This window comes from Syngnathus scovelli, chromosome 7 (genome assembly GCF_024217435.2).
Source record: "Syngnathus scovelli strain Florida chromosome 7, RoL_Ssco_1.2, whole genome shotgun sequence".
Taxonomy (NCBI): domain Eukaryota; kingdom Metazoa; phylum Chordata; class Actinopteri; order Syngnathiformes; family Syngnathidae; genus Syngnathus; species Syngnathus scovelli.
Genome location: NC_090853.1, coordinates 2150009 through 2168353, shown reverse-complemented (window position 1 = coordinate 2168353; position 18345 = coordinate 2150009). Strand labels below are relative to the sequence as shown.

The 18345-nt window shown below is 48.8% G+C and overlaps 2 protein-coding genes across 3 annotated transcripts; both read right to left on the bottom strand.

The window, feature by feature from the left end:
- Positions 1-3788: 3788 nt before the first annotated feature.
- Positions 3789-8835, bottom strand: LOC125971768 (ribosome-binding protein 1-like). Its single transcript, XM_068651273.1, has 3 exons — positions 8136-8835; positions 4142-5172; positions 3789-3986 (listed from the first exon to the last, which is right to left on the bottom strand). The coding sequence occupies exons 1-2, from the start codon at positions 8166-8168 to the stop codon at positions 4279-4281; spliced, it is 927 nt and encodes a 308-aa protein (XP_068507374.1). The 5' UTR covers positions 8169-8835; the 3' UTR covers positions 3789-3986; positions 4142-4278.
- Positions 8836-9344: 509 nt separating this feature from the next.
- On the bottom strand, positions 9345-18180 carry LOC137839482 (rho guanine nucleotide exchange factor 26-like). Of its 2 annotated transcripts, none has more exons than XM_049724708.2 (10): positions 17953-18180; positions 16187-17585; positions 15858-15909; positions 15644-15786; positions 13813-14030; positions 11418-11570; positions 11159-11288; positions 10798-10872; positions 10517-10606; positions 9345-10448 (listed from the first exon to the last, which is right to left on the bottom strand). In XM_049724708.2, the coding sequence occupies exons 2-10, from the start codon at positions 17495-17497 to the stop codon at positions 10290-10292; spliced, it is 2331 nt and encodes a 776-aa protein (XP_049580665.1). In that variant the 5' UTR covers positions 17498-17585; positions 17953-18180; the 3' UTR covers positions 9345-10289. The 2 variants fall into 2 exon arrangements, with proteins under 2 accessions (XP_049580665.1, XP_068507370.1); XM_068651269.1 differs by having other exon boundaries at positions 17985-18180.
- Between the last annotated feature and the right edge of the window lie 165 nt (positions 18181-18345).

Here is an 18345-nt window from a genome sequence, read left to right as displayed (position 1 = left end):
GGGGAAAATTCTGATGAGGGCACCAAAAGGGCAACTAAAACATTCTCCCTCTACAAACACAATGCAAAGTTTTGATTTGATTATTGTCGTGTTAGTGTCCACAACATTCACCCACATCTTTTCCTGCATCTCATTAAGTGTTCAATGAGGCCGTGTCGTGACAAAGTGAAAGATGCGGATGCTCGTTTGCCGCAAAGATAACATCTGTGAAGATGATTTATAAAACAAATGTCCCGAAAAAAAAAAAACAGGCGGCAGGAATGCTGTTGCATTGTTTACAGACTGTGTTTGCGTGTGTGTGCTTGTGTGTTTGAAAAGGAGGTGGACAAACAGCAATTTAGTCTCGCCGGGCGTAAACCAGAAGATACATTTGTTTGGTTATCCCACACACGCATTTAGAACCAGCCGACTGCAGCATCAGGGGAATAAAATCAAATAGGACTCATTTCGTTTCAATTCTGGCGCTCTTATTAGAATCTGTTCACGTTCCTTGTTCGGGATTTGACCTGTCAATCAAAACAGAGCGATATTATCTTTGTGTAGGAATAATTTTAGCAAAATGAATATCCAACCTGGCCTCCCTGTGTGGTGGCTGTAAATTCTGCCCCCTGGTGTTATCATTGGCTAACGGTTTGAGGCGCCATGTTGTCCTGTATTTCTTTTTAAAAACGACAAACAAGATGGCGTTAATGTCGAGGAATAAGCAGATTGCCCCCGTACTACAAATAGAAGAAATAAAGATTTTGAAAGATTGTGATTGCTGCATGTTTTGGCAACAGAGACTCTCCGCACTTCGCTTTTGAAATCAGACTGTTGACCAATCATGAAAACGGTGTGACGGTTCAGTCGTGTTGGACGAGCCTTAGAAAAATTTAATAAATTAAATAATGCCCGCTATATATTTTGGATCGTGGTGACATTTAATCAAAGATTGATAGACGAGTACTTTTCAGACATGTCGGTGCTCCCCCCTGAGTTGTGTTCAAACGCGAGGTGAAAATGCAAGCATGTCATACGTCTCGCTGTCCTGTCAGGGTGTCATGGTGCGCTCGAAATAGCTCATTCCTCTGTGTCGCCTCTCACTCTTTCCTCCCACACCGCTCAGCTCGCGGATGCAGTCCTCCCGCCCGAGCGGCCCACACTGTTGTTGAATGACGGTTTTGTCTTCGGATGACACATGACAAACCCCCCCACCCCTCCCCTCTCTGTTTTTTGTCTTTATTCTGTCATCCTGTATCTTTTCACACAACAAAGAATGGTAAACAGTACAAGTGGTAGTTTGTGAGACTGTGTAGACACACACACACACCACCAAGTCACTAAAACATCCGCAATAAATCATTTAGCGCCCCTTGGCTTTTGAGAAAACGATGACATCATCAGGATGGCAAATGTACACATTTTTCTGTCGAGTGAATAATGCCCCAGACATGTAACGTTAATGCATTTCGGCCTCACGACAATTCCCCCCACCCACCCGAGGCCGCCATCCTCATGAGTCCAGTTGCAGCGGACGGGGGGCTTTTTGGCGCCAAATAGTGACGTTAATGCATTTCGGCCACTGATCTTCCCGCGCTCCCCTGCCCATATAGTATGCATTTGCGCGGTGCGCGTTACACCCCCCCTCTACTACGCAGTCCGTCAAAATGACAGGCTGGTTGAAATCTCAGCGTTTACCTTGGATTATTATAATGTCGGGGATTTAATCGATTCTCCGCCCCCCTGCCGTCTCTCGCTGAGACGGTGTCAGCGATACGGACGAGAACGGACATGCAAATGCGGCTGAAAAGCTGAAACGCGGTAAAGGCTTTATTCTATTCATTGGGGGATACGCCGCGCGGCGACGCAGTTGACGCACGGAGGCGCAGCTGCCGTCGGCGTTCAGGCCATGGCCAACGCTACATTACACTCATGAAAAAAAAAAAGAAAAGAAAAAGAAGAACAGTTGAAAAACAACTGTGACTTATTTAGATAGTCTGTCGACGTGTTACTCCACACTTTGCTAACCTCAGTGGCGGATTCCATGATGTGTTAGCTCGCTTGGGCAATCCTCAAACAAATTCCAACATGCATACACAAATGAGAACTAGTGTGCTACTCCACACATTGCTAACGGTGTTAGCCCCTCAGTGGCGGATTCCATGATGTGTTAGCTCGCTGGGGCAATCCTCAACCAAATTCAAACATGCAGACACAAATGAGAACTAGTGTGCTACTCCACGCTTTGCTAACGGTGTTAGCAGTTTCCATTAGCTGACTTTGACTTTGACTTTGACATTATGTAACAATGTTCAAGATTCAAGGGTTTCTGTGGCTGCCAAACAAGGAATTCAACTTCGGCAAATCACAGCCTCTGTTCAACATTTAGGTGACTAACAATGGGAAATATTCTCAAACATCCCCTGATCTTAAATTCCCAAGAGGGCAAGGAAAAACTCAAAACTCCAGCTAGGGGAAATGAGAAACCTTAAGAGACCACAAATGGGAGGATCCCTCTTCTAGGATGACCAGGCTGCAATGGAAGCAGTATAACTAAGACGGATAACACATCCGTTCTGGACTGGAATGTTCTTTTGATGCACTTACCTTGCTTTGCCATGCATTGCCTTGCCTTGCCTTGTACTTGCCTTGCCTTGCCTTGACTTGACTTGACTTGTACTTGCCTTGCCTTGCCTTGCCTTGACTTGACTTGACTTGACTTGACTTGCCTTGACTTGACTTGACTTGACTTGACTTGACTTGTACTTGTACTTGTACTTGTACTTGGCCTTGCCTTGTACTTGCCTTGCCTTGTACTTGCCTTGTACTTGCCTTGCCTTGTACTTGCCTTGCCTTGTACTTGCCTTGCCTTGTACTTGCCTTGCCTTGTACTTGCCTTGTACTTGTACTTGCCTTGCCTTGTACTTGCCTTGTACTTGTACTTGCCTTGCCTTGTACTTGCCTTGCCTTGTACTTGCCTTGTACTTGCCTTGCCTTGCCTTGTACTTGCCTTGCCTTGTACTTGCCTTGCCCAGCCTTGCCTTGCCTTGCCTAGCCCTGAGTAACTTTGCCTTGCCTTGCTCTGTCGTCTGGCCATGCTTTCCGCCTTGTACTTGCCTCGCCGTCCTTGCGGTGCCATGCCTGGCTTTTGCCTTGCCGTGCCTTGCCTTGCTGCGCCATGCCTTGCTGTGTCATGCCGTGCCGTACCGTGCCGTGCCGTGCCAGCTTGTGCTTGTGGCTGCCCGCGCCTGTGCCGTGCCGAGCCTTAACGTGCCGTGACGTGCCCGTGCCTGTGCTTCCGCCCGTGCCAGTGCCGTGCTCTCCCGGGCCGTGCCTGTGCCTGTGCTCCAGCTTGTGCTTGGCTTGTGCTTGTGCCCGTGCCTGCGTCGAGCCGTACAATACTGTGCCGAACCTGGGCCTGTGCCTGTGCTTGTGCCTGCTTGTGTTCCGCCACGCCTGTACTTGTGCCATTGCTTGAGCCTGCGCATGCTTGTGCTTGTCCTGGTGCCAGCGCTTTGCCCGTGCTCGATCCTGTCTGTGCTTGTGCCTGTGCTTGTGCCTGTGCTTGTACCTGTGCCTGTGCTTGTGCTTGTGCTTGTGCTTGTGCTTGTGCTTGTGCTTGTGCTTGTGCTTGTGCTTGTGCCTGTGCCTGTGCTTGTGCCTGTGCTTGTGCCTGTGCTTGTGCCTGTGCCTGTGCCTGTGCCTGTGCCTGTGCTTGTGCTTGTGCCTGTGCCTGTGCTTGTGCCTGTGCTTGTGCCTGTGCTTGTGCCTGTGCTTGTGCCTGTGCTTGTGCTTGTGCTTGTGCTTGTGGTTGTGCTTGTGCTTGTGTCTGGCTTGTGGTTGTGCTTGTGGTTGTGCTTTTGGTTGTTCTTGTGCTTGGACTTGGATTTGGACTTGTGCTTGGACTTGGATTTGGACTTGTGCTTGGACTTGACTTGAATTGACTTGTACTTGCCTTGTACTTACCTTGTACTTGCCTTGCCTTGCGTTGCGTTGCCTTGCCTTACCTTGTATTTGCGTTGCGTTGCGTTGCGTTGCGTTGCCTTGCCTTGCCTTGCCTTGCCTTGTACTTGCCTTGCCTTGTACTTGCCTCGTCTCGCCATGTACTTGCCTTTCCTTGTACTTGCCTTGCCTTGCGTTGCGTTGCGTTGCCTTGCCTTACCTTGTACTTGCCTTGCCTTGCCTTGCCTTGCCTTGCGTTGCGTTGCGTTGCCTTGCCTTGCCTTGCCTTGCCTTGCCTTGCCTTGTACTTGCCTTGTACTTGCCTTGCCTTGCCTTGTACTTGCCTTGTACTTGCCTTTACTTGCCTTGCCTTGTACTTGCCTTGCCTTGTACTTGCCTCGTTTCGCCATGTACTTGCCTTGCCTTGTACTTGCCTTGCCTTGCGTTGCGTTGCCTTGCCTTACCTTGTACTTGCCTTGCCTTGCCTTGCGTTGCGTTGCGTTGCGTTGCCTTGCCTTGCCTTGCCTTGCCTTGCCTTGCCTTGCCTTGCCTTGCCTTGCCTTGCCTTGCCTTGCCTTGCCTTGTACTTGCCTTGCCTTGCCTTGTACTTGCCTTGCCTTGTACTTGCCTCGTCTCGCCATGTACTTGCCTTGCCTTGTACTTGCCTTGCCTTGCCTTGCGTTGCGTTGCCTTGCCTTGCCTTACCTTGTACTTGCCTTGCCTTGCCCTGTATTTGCGTTGCGTTGCCTTGCCTTGCCTTGCCTTGCCTTGCCTTGTACTTGCCTTGCCTTGTACTTGCCTCGTCTCGCCATGTACTTGCCTTGCCTTGTACTTGCCTTGCCTTGCGTTGCGTTGCCTTGCCTTACCTTGTACTTGCCTTGCCTTGCCTTGCCTTGCCTTGCCTTGCCTTGCCTTGCCTTGCCTTGCCTTGCCTTGCCTTGCCTTGCCTTGCCTTGCCTTGTACTTGCCTTGCCTTGTACTTGCCTCGTCTCGCCTTGTACTTGCCTTGTACTTGCCTCGTCTCGCCTTGTACTTGCCTTGCCTTGCCTTGTACTTGCCTTGCCTTGCCTTGCCTTGCCTTGCCTTGCCTTGCCTTGCCTTGCCTTGCCTTGCCTTGCCTTGCCTTGCCTTGTACTTGCCTTGCCTTGTACTTGCCTTGCCTTGTACTTGCCTTGCCTTGTACTTGCCTTGCCTTGTACTTGCCTTGTACTTGCCTTGTACTTGCCTTGTACTTGCCTTGCCTCGCCTCGCCTCGCCCTGCCTCGCCTCGCCTCGCCTCGCCTTGTACTTGCCTTGTACTTGCCTTGTACTTGCCTTGCCTTGCCTTGTACTTGCCTTGTACTTGCCTTGCCTTGCCTTGTACTTGTACTTGCCTTGTACTTGTACTTGCCTTGTACTTGCCTTGTACTTGCCTTGCCTTGCCTTGCCTTGCCTTGCCTTGCCTTGCCTTGCCTTGCCTTGCCTTGCCTTGCCTTGGCCTTTCCTTGCCTTGCCTTGCCTTGCCTTGCCTTGCCTTGCCTTGCCTTGCCTTGCCTTGCCTTGCCTTGCCTTGCCTTGCCTTGCCTTGCCTTGCCTTGCCTTGCCTTGATTTGCCTTGTACTTGCCTTGTACCTGCCTTGTACTTGCCTTGTACCTGCCTTGTACTTGCCTTGCTTTGCCGTGCCTTGCCTTGCCTTGCCTTGCCTTGCCTTGCCTTGCCTTGCCTTGCCTTGCCTTGCCTTGCCTTGCCTTGCCTTGCTTTGCTTTGCCTTGCTTTGCCTTGCTTTGCCTTGCTTTGCCTTGTCCTTGCCTTGCCTTGCCTTGTACTTGCCTTGCCTTGCCTTGCTTTGCCTTGCCTTGCCTTGCCATTCCTTGATTTGCCTTGCCTTGCCTTGCCTTGTACTTGCCTTGCTTTGTACTTGCCTTGTACTTGCCTTGCCATTCCTTGATTTGCCTTGCTTTGCCTTGCCTTGCCTTGCCTTGCCTTGTACTTGCCTTGTACTTGCCTTGCCTTGTACTTGCCTTGCCTTGTACTTGTACTTGCCTTGCCTTGTACTTGCCTTGCCTTGTACTTGCCTTGTACTTGCCTTGTACTTGCCTTGCCTTGCCTTGTACTTGCCTTGCCTTGTACTTGCCTTGCCCAGCCTTGCCTTGCCTTGCCTAGCCCTGAGTAACTTTGCCTTGCCTTGCTCTGTCGTCTGGCCATGCTTTCCGCCTTGTACTTGCCTCGCCGTCCTTGCGGTGCCATGCCTGGCTTTTGCCTTGCCTTGCCTTGCCTTGCTGCGCCATGCCTTGCTGTGTCATGCCGTGCCGTACCGTGCCGTGCCGTGCCAGCTTGTGCTTGTGCCTGCCCGCGCCTGTGCCGTGCCGAGCCTTAATGTGCCGTGACGTGCCCGTGCCTGTGCTTCCGCCCGTGCCAGTGCCGTGCTCTCCCGGGCCGTGCCTGTGCCTGTGCTTAAGCTTGTGCTTGGCTTGTGCTTGTGCCCGTGCCTGTGTCGAGCCGTACAATACTGTGCCGAACCTGGGCCTGTGCCTGTGCTTGTGCCTGCTTGTGTTCCGCCACGCCTGTACTTGTGCCATTGCTTGAGCTTGCGCATGCTTGTGCTTGTCCTGGTGCCAGCGCTTTGCCCGTGCTCGATCCTGTCTGTGCTTGTGCCTGTGCTTGTGCCTGTGCTTGTACCTGTGCCTGTGCTTGTGCTTGTGCTTGTGCTTGTGCCTGTGCTTGTGCCTGTGCTTGTGCCTGTGCTTGTGCCTGTGCTTGTGCCTGTGCTTGTGCCTGTGCTTGTGGTTGTGCTTGTGCTTGTGTCTGGCTTGTGGTTGTGCTTGTGGTTGTTCTTGTGCTTGGACTTGGATTTGGACTTGGATTTGGACTTGTGCTTGGACTTGACTTGACTTGAATTGACTTGTACTTGCCTTGTACTTACCTTGTACTTGCGTTGCGTTGCCTTGCCTTACCTTGTACTTGCCTTGCCTTGCGTTGTGTTGCCTTGCCTTGCCTTGCCTTGTACTTGCCTTGCCTTGTACTTGCCTCGTCTCGCCATGTACTTGCCTTGCCTTGTACTTGCCTTGCCTTGTACTTGCCTCGTCTCGCCATGTACTTGCCTTGCCTTGTACTTGCCTTGCCTTGCGTTGCGTTGCCTTGCCTTGCCTTGCCTTGCCTTGTACTTGCCTTGCCTTGCCTTGTACTTGCCTCGTCTCGCCATGTACTTGCCTTTCCTTGTACTTGCCTTGTACTTGCCTGGTACTTGCCTTGTACTTGCCTCGTCTCGCCTTGTACTTGCCTTGCCTTGTACTTGCCTTGTACTTGCCTCGTCTCGCCTTGTACTTGCCTTGCCTTGTACTTGCCTTGCCTTGCCTTGCCTTGCCTTGCCTTGCCTTGCCTTGCCTTGCCTTGCCTTGCCTTGCCTTGCCTTGCCTTGTACTTGCCTTGCCTTGCCTTGTACTTGCCTTGCCTTGCCTTGTACTTGCCTTGCCTTGTACTTGCCTTGTACTTGTACTTGTACTTGCCTTGCCTCGCCTCGCCTCGCCTCGCCTCGCCTCGCCTCGTACTTGTCCTGCCTCGCCTCGCCTCGCCTCGCCCCGCCTCGCCCCGCCTCGCCTCGCCTCGCCTCGCCTCGCCTCGCCTCGCCTCGCCTCGCCTCGCCTCGCCTCGCCTCGCCTCGCCTCGCCTCGCCTTGTACTTGCCTTGTACTTGCCTTGTACTTGCCTTGTACTTGCCTTGCCTTGCCTTGTACTTGCCTTGTACTTGCCTTGTACTTGCCTTGCCTTGTACTTGTACTTGCCTTGTACTTGTACTTGCCTTGTACTTGCCTTGTACTTGCTTGGCCTTTCCTTGCCTTTCCTTGCCTTTCCTTGCCTTGCCTTGCCTTGCCTTGCCTTGCCTTGCCTTGCCTTGCCTTGCCTTGCCTTGCCTTGCCTTGCCTTGCCTTGCCTTGCCTTGCCATTCCTTGCTTTGCCTTGATTTGCCTTGTACTTGCCTTGCCTCGCCTCGCCTCGCCTTGCCTCGCCTTGCCTTGCGACTCGGACTTGCCTTGCGACTCGGACTCGGCCTTGCCTTGCCTTGCCTTGCCTTGCCTTGCCTTGCCTTGCCTTGCCTTGCCTTGCCTTGCCTTGCCTTGCCTTGCCTTGCCTTGTACTTGCCTTGCCTTGCCTTGCCTTGCCTTGCCTTGTACTTGCCTTGTACTTGCCTTGCCTTGTACTTGCCTTGGCCTTGCCTTGGCCTTGCCTCGCCTCGCCTCGCTATGCCTTGATTTGCCTTGCCTTGCCATGCCTTGCCATGCATTTATTTGCTTTGCCTTGCTTTGCCTTGCTTTGCCTTGCTTTGCCTTGCCTTGCCTTGCTTTGCCTTGCCTTGCCTTGCCTTGCCTTGCCTTGCCTTGCCTTGCCTTGCCTTGCCTTGCCTTGCCTTGCCTTGCCTTGCCTTGCCTTGCCTTGCCTTGACTTGATTTGACTTGTACTTGCCTTGACTTGCCTTGCCTTGCCTTGCCTTGCCTTGCCTTGCCTTGCCTTGCCTTGCCTTGCCTTGCCTTGCCTTGCCTTGCCTTGCCTTGCCTTGCCTTGCCTTGCCTTGCCTTGCCTTGCCTTGCCAGCTTGTGCTTGTGCCTGCCGGTGCCGTGCCAAGCCTTGACGTGTTGTGCCGTGCCTGTGCCATGCTCTGCCGTGCTTGTGGCTGTGCTTGTGGCTGTGCCTGTGCTTGTGCCTGTGCTTGTGGCTGTGCTGGTGCTTGTGCTTGTGCTAAATTATTTATTTTACATAGTTGGTTCTGGTAATTAGAATACAATCATTCTTTTTATGTTTATATTAAGCTGTGTGTCTGACTTCATAAGTGTAGACCAAGTCGGGCTGTTGTGATGCGTCTAGTGTGTTGGTGGAGTGACCAGTGCATGTCACTTGTCACTGTCAACCCTCACCGCTGGCTAGCAGTATGCAAACGGGAGAGCCGAGTGCGTAAGTCTCTCCCTGCCAGTACATAGCCTCTCTAACAGCAAGCCCTATGTAGTGCCTCCACGCGGCGACACATGGTAACTGGGTACAACACGGACCCAGGCTAAACTACAAGGGACTTGGAGGAGGTTTGGCCCCTAGACGTGCGGCACGCAGGCCCACCGGTGTGTGGACACGCCCTGGTGCCCACGAACCAGCCCCCAACTATGGGTTAAATAGTACCACTGCCCAGTGGGTTCCTCGGGAGAGGAATGGGCTAAGGGAGTCAACCCCTACAGAAAATCAATTTCCCTTTGGGTTGGTGTCAGGAAGGGCATCCGGCCGTAAAACGTTTAGCTCCAAAAATCTCTCTCAGTATAGGACTCTCAACCACTAGACCGTCCCCGGTGGAAGAAAGGCATATTGAGAATCCAGTCCAACCCAGCGGCAGACTTTAAATCGATGATGATGATGATATGTGAAATTGTGGTGTAAAGGTCAAATAAAAAAAAAAAAAATCATTAATCAGTACAATTTATTCTTAACTTCTTTAACTTTTCCTCAAATGACAAAGCCGCTGCATCTCTGGGTGTGAAGTTTGATAAAAAGTCCTTGTTGGACTTGCAGTTTTGCTAGCAATGCATTAGCCTCATCATTCCTTTAGCTGTTACTTCATTTTTTCAATTTTTTCAATAGCTATTCACAATTAGCGATTAGCTAACATTGACTGTTTAAAATATGCCAGGTTAGCATAAAGGAAAAGGTTAGGGAGTGAAGATGAGAGGGAATCCAGCTGCTATGGATTCTTGGACGTTATGTAAGTGTTCCCGCTTTCCTGCTGCGTGACAGCCAAATCTGACACAGGTCTTGTTTCCCACTTAATATTCCCACTTTGGATCCAGGAATCTGTTCACAAGTAATCAACCTGAACCGTCATTCAACCACTGAGGAACAGCTAAATTTGCGGACATGCTAACAACTAGCAAACAAACATGTTTTTCTCCAAAATGAGGTCATGGCTGTTTCTAACCTGCCAATAGTTCAGCAGTGTTTTTGTTTTGACGGCCTGCACATAGCCAAGTTGCGTGACTCTGTAGCACAAAACAATATTATAACAGCTACTTTCATTCGTACTCCCATTTCCCAAAAGCTGGTCCAAATTCTGGACTGCGCACACCAACCCAGTCTCCCTCTTCCAGGTTCCATTCCCAGAAAAACATCATATGGAATGTTTCTTTTCATCCCCGCCCTTCTCATGGATTCTTAGGAATTTTAAGCGAGCCAGTCAGGGGACGATCGATTCCAGAAAGCAAGTGAGAGTGATTTGAAGTTTTGGGATGCATAAAACACCCACGCGACATGCTAATCAAAAACACATCATTTCCAGGAAGTATTTAGCCTTGAGCTGGAATCGCCTTTCTAATTATGTTGACTCAACGACAGACAGTCGATGGCGGCTTATATTCTTACCTCTTCTTACGAGTGACGATGAGAACATCGTTGAAGAGGAAGAAGTAGACCTGTTGCCGCGACGTCCTCTTGAGGAATATACTGTTGTCCTCCACGAAGGCTCTCAGCTCGCCTCGCTTCACCATCCACCGAGATGATGAAACCAGTGGGAAAGGCTACGAGGTCAAACAAAACCTTAAATTAGTCAAACTTCTTAAATATGTCATATTTTATAAACATCTACCTTAATTTTAAAGTCCAACTGGGAGTTAATGGTGTACATCATCTCGGTTCTCTCCATGGTGCGGGCACCTTCGTTGCATTTTCTTACCACCTGCATATTAAAAAAATATTCGGTTAAGCTACAAAAAAATATATAAGGAGGAAGGTATATAAAAAAATGTAAGATTTGGTACTCAAAATAAGAATGATTTATTAATTAATTAATTACATTTTTTTTTTAGAAAAAAAGGTCCCCACTTTTCTGGTTTTCCATATTATAACAAACATTGTTTACTCACTGACCTTGCTGACGGCATGTAACGACTTCTTACATTCTTCATACTGCGCGGAATCTTTCGGAGTCTTCTGACAAATAGTCTGCAGGAGACAGGGCACGCAAAAAATAATAAAACAGGATCAGTTGATTGTGGCTATAAAAGGCGCCTTATCAATGCTTGATAGAGTGTCGAAACTCCAGAGCAGCTGTGGGAAAAAAAGTCAACCGAAAGGAAACTTTCTCAGGATCTAGAGGTCTCTGTGTTGACTCTTGGGAGTCGCTCACCACATTTTGTAGCAAAAGAAAATGGAACGCGAGAAATTAACAATAATGGACACTGTGCAATAACATAAGAATCAAAGTCTCGTAATTCTAAATCGCACTCACGTCCATGAGCAAGGGTAAGCGCGTGACCCTCTGCATGGGCAGGATGAGGAAGGAGATCATAGGGAGGTTCCTGCAGTCAGGGTGGGCCTCAATCTTGCTCAGTACCTCCTTAAAAACTGGATTCTTGGATCTGGACCATGAGGAGGAGTAAGAAAAAGTAGCTTGAGTAAACTGTCAAGGTTAAAGTTTGAGAGTAGTACATTCTGGATGGAATCCAGAGGAGATAAGATAATACGTGTGTTTGCCTGCGGTCACTCACAAGAGCCTCTGAAGGGTTCTCTGCTGGTAGACCTCGTTGGAGCAGTACGTCACGTAAGGATCAAAGTTGGATACGGCGTGCTTGCAAACGATGTCGCTGATGCTGTCGATCACAACGTTCTGCTGGTGTTTCTCTTCCAACTGTTTGAAGAACCTAAAGACAGGAACATTAGTCTTGTAAAGGTTCCCCGGAATCTTCTTGTGAAGAAACCACATTGAGACAAAACCGGGGGGGGTGGGGGGTTGTGAAGTCATCTTGCAAATATTCGGCCTTTGGGGGTAGTTCCTGAGGCAGTGCTTGTGTGTAACAAAATGTCGCTAACCACCCGAGCTACGCCGCCCACCCAATCAATCAACGACAATAGCAGAGAATGCAAAGCTGATTCATCTCCGCTTGGTGCTAGCAGAAGATTTTGTTGCAGGACATAACACAGCCAGGAGTCCACAAGGCAGGAAACATCCCCAACACCTCTCCCTTGTAAGATCACAGAAGAGGAACTCCACACCTCTTAAAATAGAGACACGGTCCAACATGAAACTTTTCCTCTTCCTGGGGAGCACCAGATGGTCTCTAACAGCATCCAAAAAAAAAAAAGCCTTAGCCAGTCATGCGAAGATGTCAAACAGGAAGGCAACGAACGGCGACCTTGACCAAAGAAGATGCCCTGCTCCACTCGAGCGTGCCATTCGACATTTAACCACCCTTGATACGGTATGTCTAACTATAGGAGACAATGGTTTTCAAGCCCCCCCCCCCCTTCCTTATGAGGACATGCCCACACAGGATCAAAGCAAGTTATCCTAAACATCTCTTCTAAGCTCAGGTCAAGGATGTGGCCTCAAAACTCACTGACCCGACCCCTGTGGCTTCATGTTGGGAATGTGGAAGGTGACACGACTAAGACTATTTTACAAATAATGGATTTAGGGTATGTAAGAACTTTGTTGCTAACCAAAACAGCAGGGCGGTCTTCTATACAAAGAAAGTCCCTGAAGTGTATTTTGGAAGATTCTACTTAATGTGCGTAAGTTCCTTCCGTTGTCATTCTGGTAGAAAGTGACTTGATTGTGTTTCAACTCCAACTTCACTTGACATGATTTACAGTAATCCCTCGTTTATCGCGGATAATTGGTTCCGAAAACCACCCGCGATAAGTGAAATCCGCGAAGTACGGTCACCAACAAGAAGTACTGGGCAGGCTAACGAGTTAGCGGAAAGATGCTAATTCACGATCATGCTAACACGCGAAAACAGACCTCTAAAGGAATATAAACAAACATTTGGAGCAATACTAAATTGTCCTAAATTAGACACATGTTTTCTCAATTTAGAAGTTTTATTTTGACTTTTAAAAGTTTTTTTAACTAGGGGAAAAAAATCCGCGATGTAGTGAAGCCGCGATAAACGTAACGTGAATTAGCGAGGGATCTGTAATATACGACTCCATGTACAATTCCACTATTTATGGAAGTATGCTAAAATGACAGGCTTCGTGATAATATAAGGAATGCTAATAAATGAGCTTTCTCTTAACCTGAGGCGGGTACTGATGTTTACTAGCTACCCAATGTGTAGGTGCGAAGGGTATGAGGTGTGTGTGGAATGACGTGTCCGAGAAGGTCACGGCAAGTCCCAACAGAGGGAAAGAATTTGCGTGTGGATATGCGGCGAGGAAATCGGCGTAATATACGTCAAATAGTTAATTACATCCGGTTGTATGACTAATTTCTAAGGTAGTACAATTGGAATGCAACCCACACATTTTTTTTGTATGAATGTCATAAGGGACAAAAAAATGGCACAACATTTTTATGCGTGTAGTATCATTATCAGGAATGTGTGTAACAATATTTAAACAACATTCTGGTGCCAGGAATCTGAATGGACGTGCTGCTTCGTATACTTTTGCATCAATGTTAAAACTTTCAGCTAGCTCGTGGGGGGGGGGGGGGGGACCAGCGTTTCCAACTGGGCTCTTTTACAGGATTCTTAAAAGTCTGTTGTTACCAGACTAAGAACGTCGTTAAACGTCTCCATCTAAATCAGGGTTTATAGAAGAACTGGCAACCCAAGCAAGAATAAAAAATACAGCTTTTAACCCAACTCGCCTTTTAGTCTTAATCTCGTCTCCGAATCTGGTCCGTGTCGGGGGTCGGTAGCGACTACGCTCGAGCTGAAAATAAGCCAGGCTGCAAAATGTGGCGAGAAAGCAAATGTCGTGGTGTTTATAGACACACCTCGCATGGAAGTGAGTGTGTCGAGGTGCTATTAAATGCGAAATTATCCGGCTCATTGGCCGAAAGCAAAATACCGCAAAGTTTTTACGAGACACACAGGAGTCGCCCAAAAAAGTTACTAGAATCTAATTTTAGCAAACAATGTTTGTATTTCTTACTTTTTGCTGGCTTCGTAGACGTCGGTGATATTGGAGAAGAGGTGGTGGTGTTCCGTCTTGGTCATGGCCTCGCTGAGTTCCGGCGAGTTCTTGAACATGCGGATGAGGATCTCCAAACTATGGAGGTACGAGTGCTCCGAGGAAATCACCTCGAAGATAGCTTCTTGTCTTTTGCATTCTTCCTGATTCATCCGATCAGACACACCGCTTTTCTTGACCTTGGTTAGGAGAAAACATTTGAGTCAGTAAAACACTTTTTGTACCATTTTCAATTTGCCTCGCAGGGATTCTCCAGAGTGTGCTGTGATTGCTTCTGTTGTCTCAGCGCATAATGAGTCCAGTACTTAACATACCGCACTCGGCGGGAAACGGGCAACAAACTTGTTGTCGAGATCTTCATTGCATGCCCATGGCGACGGATGACACGCCGACGTAAAAATAACAAACGGCCCGCCGTTTGTGCTCATTGAGGACCATTTGGCCGTAAGCACGGAGAAGGAATCTGAAATGGGTTTGATCGAAATCAAATCTTTCGGAATGGACTAGGTGTGAACTGTTATGAACTGATTCTGCCAACTTCTTAGCCTGAATTAAAAATCTGACTTGAGTTTCAGATTATTACACCAGCAAAGCCCTGAGGCACCTTCAACTTCAAATTAATATGCAAGAAAATTCCCTTAATGGCCACGTTCCAAGACTGCACCTCGTGCTGGAGAGACACCAGGAAGTGATACTGCTTCATTTTAAGTTTCTGGCCTAATGCCCAACTGGGAACAAACAAACCTAAATCAAACCGGTAAATCCCTCGAGGCTGTGCCACGTAATCCAATCGGCCTTGTTCAAAATGTTCTCGTTTAATGATATACAAATTATGGATGTTTTCAATTAAAGATTGTAATATAGGGTTGCTACAAAATGGCGGCACATTCTCGCTGGAATTTGTAGGAATGGATTATGGATTAATTACGTCTGGTACTATTCAGCCATAGTTTAATCAGTAGCTATTGACTCAGATGAATTTGGGAATCTCCTGAGAAGTCAAGCTGTGCAGTTTATCTGAAATATCTCCAAATGTACTGCAAGGTGGAGATACAACGGAGACAACTGGTAATTCTGGTTCTCGGATTAGTTAGAGCATGGGTGTCAAACTCAAGGTCCGGGGGCCAAATACGGCCTGTCAAATCATTTTATGTGGCCCGCGAAGACAAATTGACTTACTAAAGTTCCAAATTGTTTTCAGGACAGCTACAAGGGTTGAAGCTCTTAAAATAATTTTGGAGCCTAATGATTTTGCAGACGGGTGTAACGGATTTGTTGATGCCACGTCATTTCACATCAGTACAGGATGTTTCCTTTGACATGTTTTGTCACGTCCCACCAAGTGATAAAAAAAAAAAAAAAAGCCAGCGAGGATGCCCAGGAATAAACAAACTCACTCATCTCTTCCTAGAGTACATTCCCTCCATTCCGATTTCTAACTGCATTACGCAACTCGGGTGACCGCACGTCCCTCTCAAGGCAACATTTTATGCATAACTTCAGTCTGACAAAATAAGATTAGCTAGCCAACGCATTGGCAATGAGACTCCGCAGTGCTCCCAAAAAGAGCTCTGGCTGACTGACTGCCTCTCTCTTGGACTCTGTCAGCGACACTCACCCAACTGGAAATGACGGCATTCTTGAGAATGCGAACATTCCAACTACTGTATATTCGGCTAAAGAGACAAGACGTGAACGGAGTGGGGGGGAAATGGAATCAAACTTTTGGGGTTTGTTTACAACAGAAGGAGCAGTTTGTAATGTCTGCCGAGATGTGTTTGTAATGTCTAACCACAGTAAGCTGGCTCCAGGACGTCCGGATCGGTCTGTATTGCAACACGATTCCGTTATCAACCGGTGCCTCCACGGAATCGGCATCTTCATCCGAATCGTTATGCAAGGCCTTTTCCTGATAGTTCTGGTACAGTTCCTCTTCTGAAAGACATCAAGAAGAAAGGATTAGTGACTGAGAAAAGGGATTGAAAATGAACTGGAGGTCGACTCACCTTCGCTGTCAAAGGTGCGTTGAGGGGTCAGACTGTTTTTCTTGTCGGGAATCTGAAAAGAGGATACGACACGTGGGATTGTCCATACACAGAAACTGTCTGCTGACCTCTATCTAATGACAAAGCCCTTGTGTTTGTGACTGCCATTACATCATGTCTTCCAAGCATCAAATAATAGATGTCCTTGTAAGGCTTTGTTCTGAATTTCTGGTGTAAGCACACGAACTTTATTTTCCACTTAATGTCCACTTTGAGGTACACACAAGATCCTGTGCTTGATCTGCTTATCTTGATGATACTGTTATCTTTATAAGACTTGCTCGACTTACCTTGGTCTTCTTTGTGCCAGTAGGAGTTGTAGGGCTGTCAGGCTTGGTTGCCCCCGGGCTGGTGGGCTTTATAATACAAGGAAGGCCCGAGTTGGCTGGAGGAGTTTTATTATCGCTATCTAATCCCTTCATGGCCGTTTGGGAAAGTGCCTGGGCCTCTAGATCGACTCCGGTGACAACAGCCCTCCGGTAGGAGGTACTTCTTAACCCTCTTTTGAGTGTCCCTGGGCTTTCGTTTTCTCCATCTGTCCCTTCGCCGTGCCCGACTCCCGTGGAGAAATAGGCCCCGCTCTCCACCATGCTGAGTGTTTTTAAAGTCCGCTTAGGAACGTCCAACCCCAGAAGCCCTGCCAACCCTTGGCCTTGTGGCCCGGATGCGGGGGTCTTGTTTTGACGACTACCCGAGGCTAAGCCCTTAGGGATGAGCTGCTGGGTGCCCATCTTCATGGCGGCGGGACTGTGGGTGCTGAGTACGATAGAGGGAGCGGGTGAGATACACGGGGAAAGGGAAGGGGAAGGGGAGGGGGAAGATGAAGAAGCACGCCTGGCATCTTGGGAGACGGCAGGCGAGGGAGACGACTGTCCGAGGAGGGGCTGCCGGCTGTCGGTAGGCGAGGAGGAGCGCGGTGTCGGGGGGTCCGAGGAGTTGAGGGATGACAGGGAGGGGATACTGGAGGTAGAGCTGTGAGAAGGAGTCCGTCTCGCTGTAGGATACGGGCTTGACGGAGATGAAAAAGACAGTTCAAGATGGTTGTTGTTGGGGGTGTGTTGAACCGTTTCAGTTGAGGCTAGGTCGTGATATGACGGGGTCTTCTCCTTAGGCAAGTTCAGGCTGAACACACTGGAAATGAGTGCTTGAGGAGAGCGGACACACTTGTCGGGCCAGACTGTCCGTCCATTGCTATGATTGACTCTGTTGTACTCTTCATTACTCACTTTGTTGTCCAACGAAGCCGATCTACTGCCATCAGACTTGAACTTAGACAAAGAGAAGCGTCCATTGGAGAAATGTCCGATACTTATACTCCGTACCACTCTGGACTTTTTGGAAGGTTTGTGTAAAACATGCTTCAACACCGCCGTGTTCTTGCCTACAACCTGAGACGTGACCACCAGTTTCTCAGCCGGCTGGCTCAAAGTGAAACCGCACTTGTCCTCATCTGGGAAGTCCGCCGTCGTGACTCCGTTGGTGTGGTAGCTACGCGGCCGCGGCTTCCTCGAGTCCGGCGGGCTTCTGTGGTTGTCCGTACGACGCTTCCACAGAGGCATGATGTTGTTGTTAGACAGATCCACGTCATTGCCGATATCCATGGTCCAATTAAGGGTGTCCTCTTATCTGCGTCACAGCCGGAAGGCCGCCGTGCAAATACCGCCACCCTGCCGAGAGCCGAGCTCAACCCTTAGGGCAAACAAAGACGGATAGCAGTTCAATCGGCCATGCCCAGATTCCTATAGTTTACTCATTAACAGATTAAAGTTGTAACTAAAACCAATGACCTCGAGAAGAGGTTTTAAATTTGGCAACATCATGTGACTTTGCACCAAAGTTTTATTACATAGGGCGGAAAGCATACATAGGGTGGAACCCTCTTGAAACAGGTACATGGAGTCTCTGGGGTACACATATTCTCACTGTAGCTCAGCCCAATTTGTCAAATTTGTACCAAAATAAATAAGAACAATGTCAGTCTCAAAAGTAAACCCTGAAAAACGGAAAAATCCAACTTCATGCAATGCAGTGAATTATTTCAAAGTTTCATATTCACCTGAAACAGAAACGTGCAGTCAGTTGACCTACCGCAGGTCGATCATGTTCTCCCAATCCCCCTCTCCTAAATTCCAAAGACTTAATTCCACATCGTATTGGAATCCACACACACAAATAGTGCGTGAAAGCGGATTTGGAGGCGAAACAGCGTGGATTGAGCACAGAGGAGTGCATGCAGTCCAGTACGCGCGCGGCAAAGAGCGCTTCTGAGGCAGAGCGGGTTGGACTGGATGAAACTGGGGGTAAAGTCTCACTGGGCCAGGGGGCGGGGATAGAAGTAGAAAGGAGACACCGCTCGTCCGGTTCTCATGTGGGGACCCCCAAGCGGGCAGTATCGACCCTCTCACAAGTCTATAACAGTACAATCTAGTGCGTTTACATTCAGTGCTTT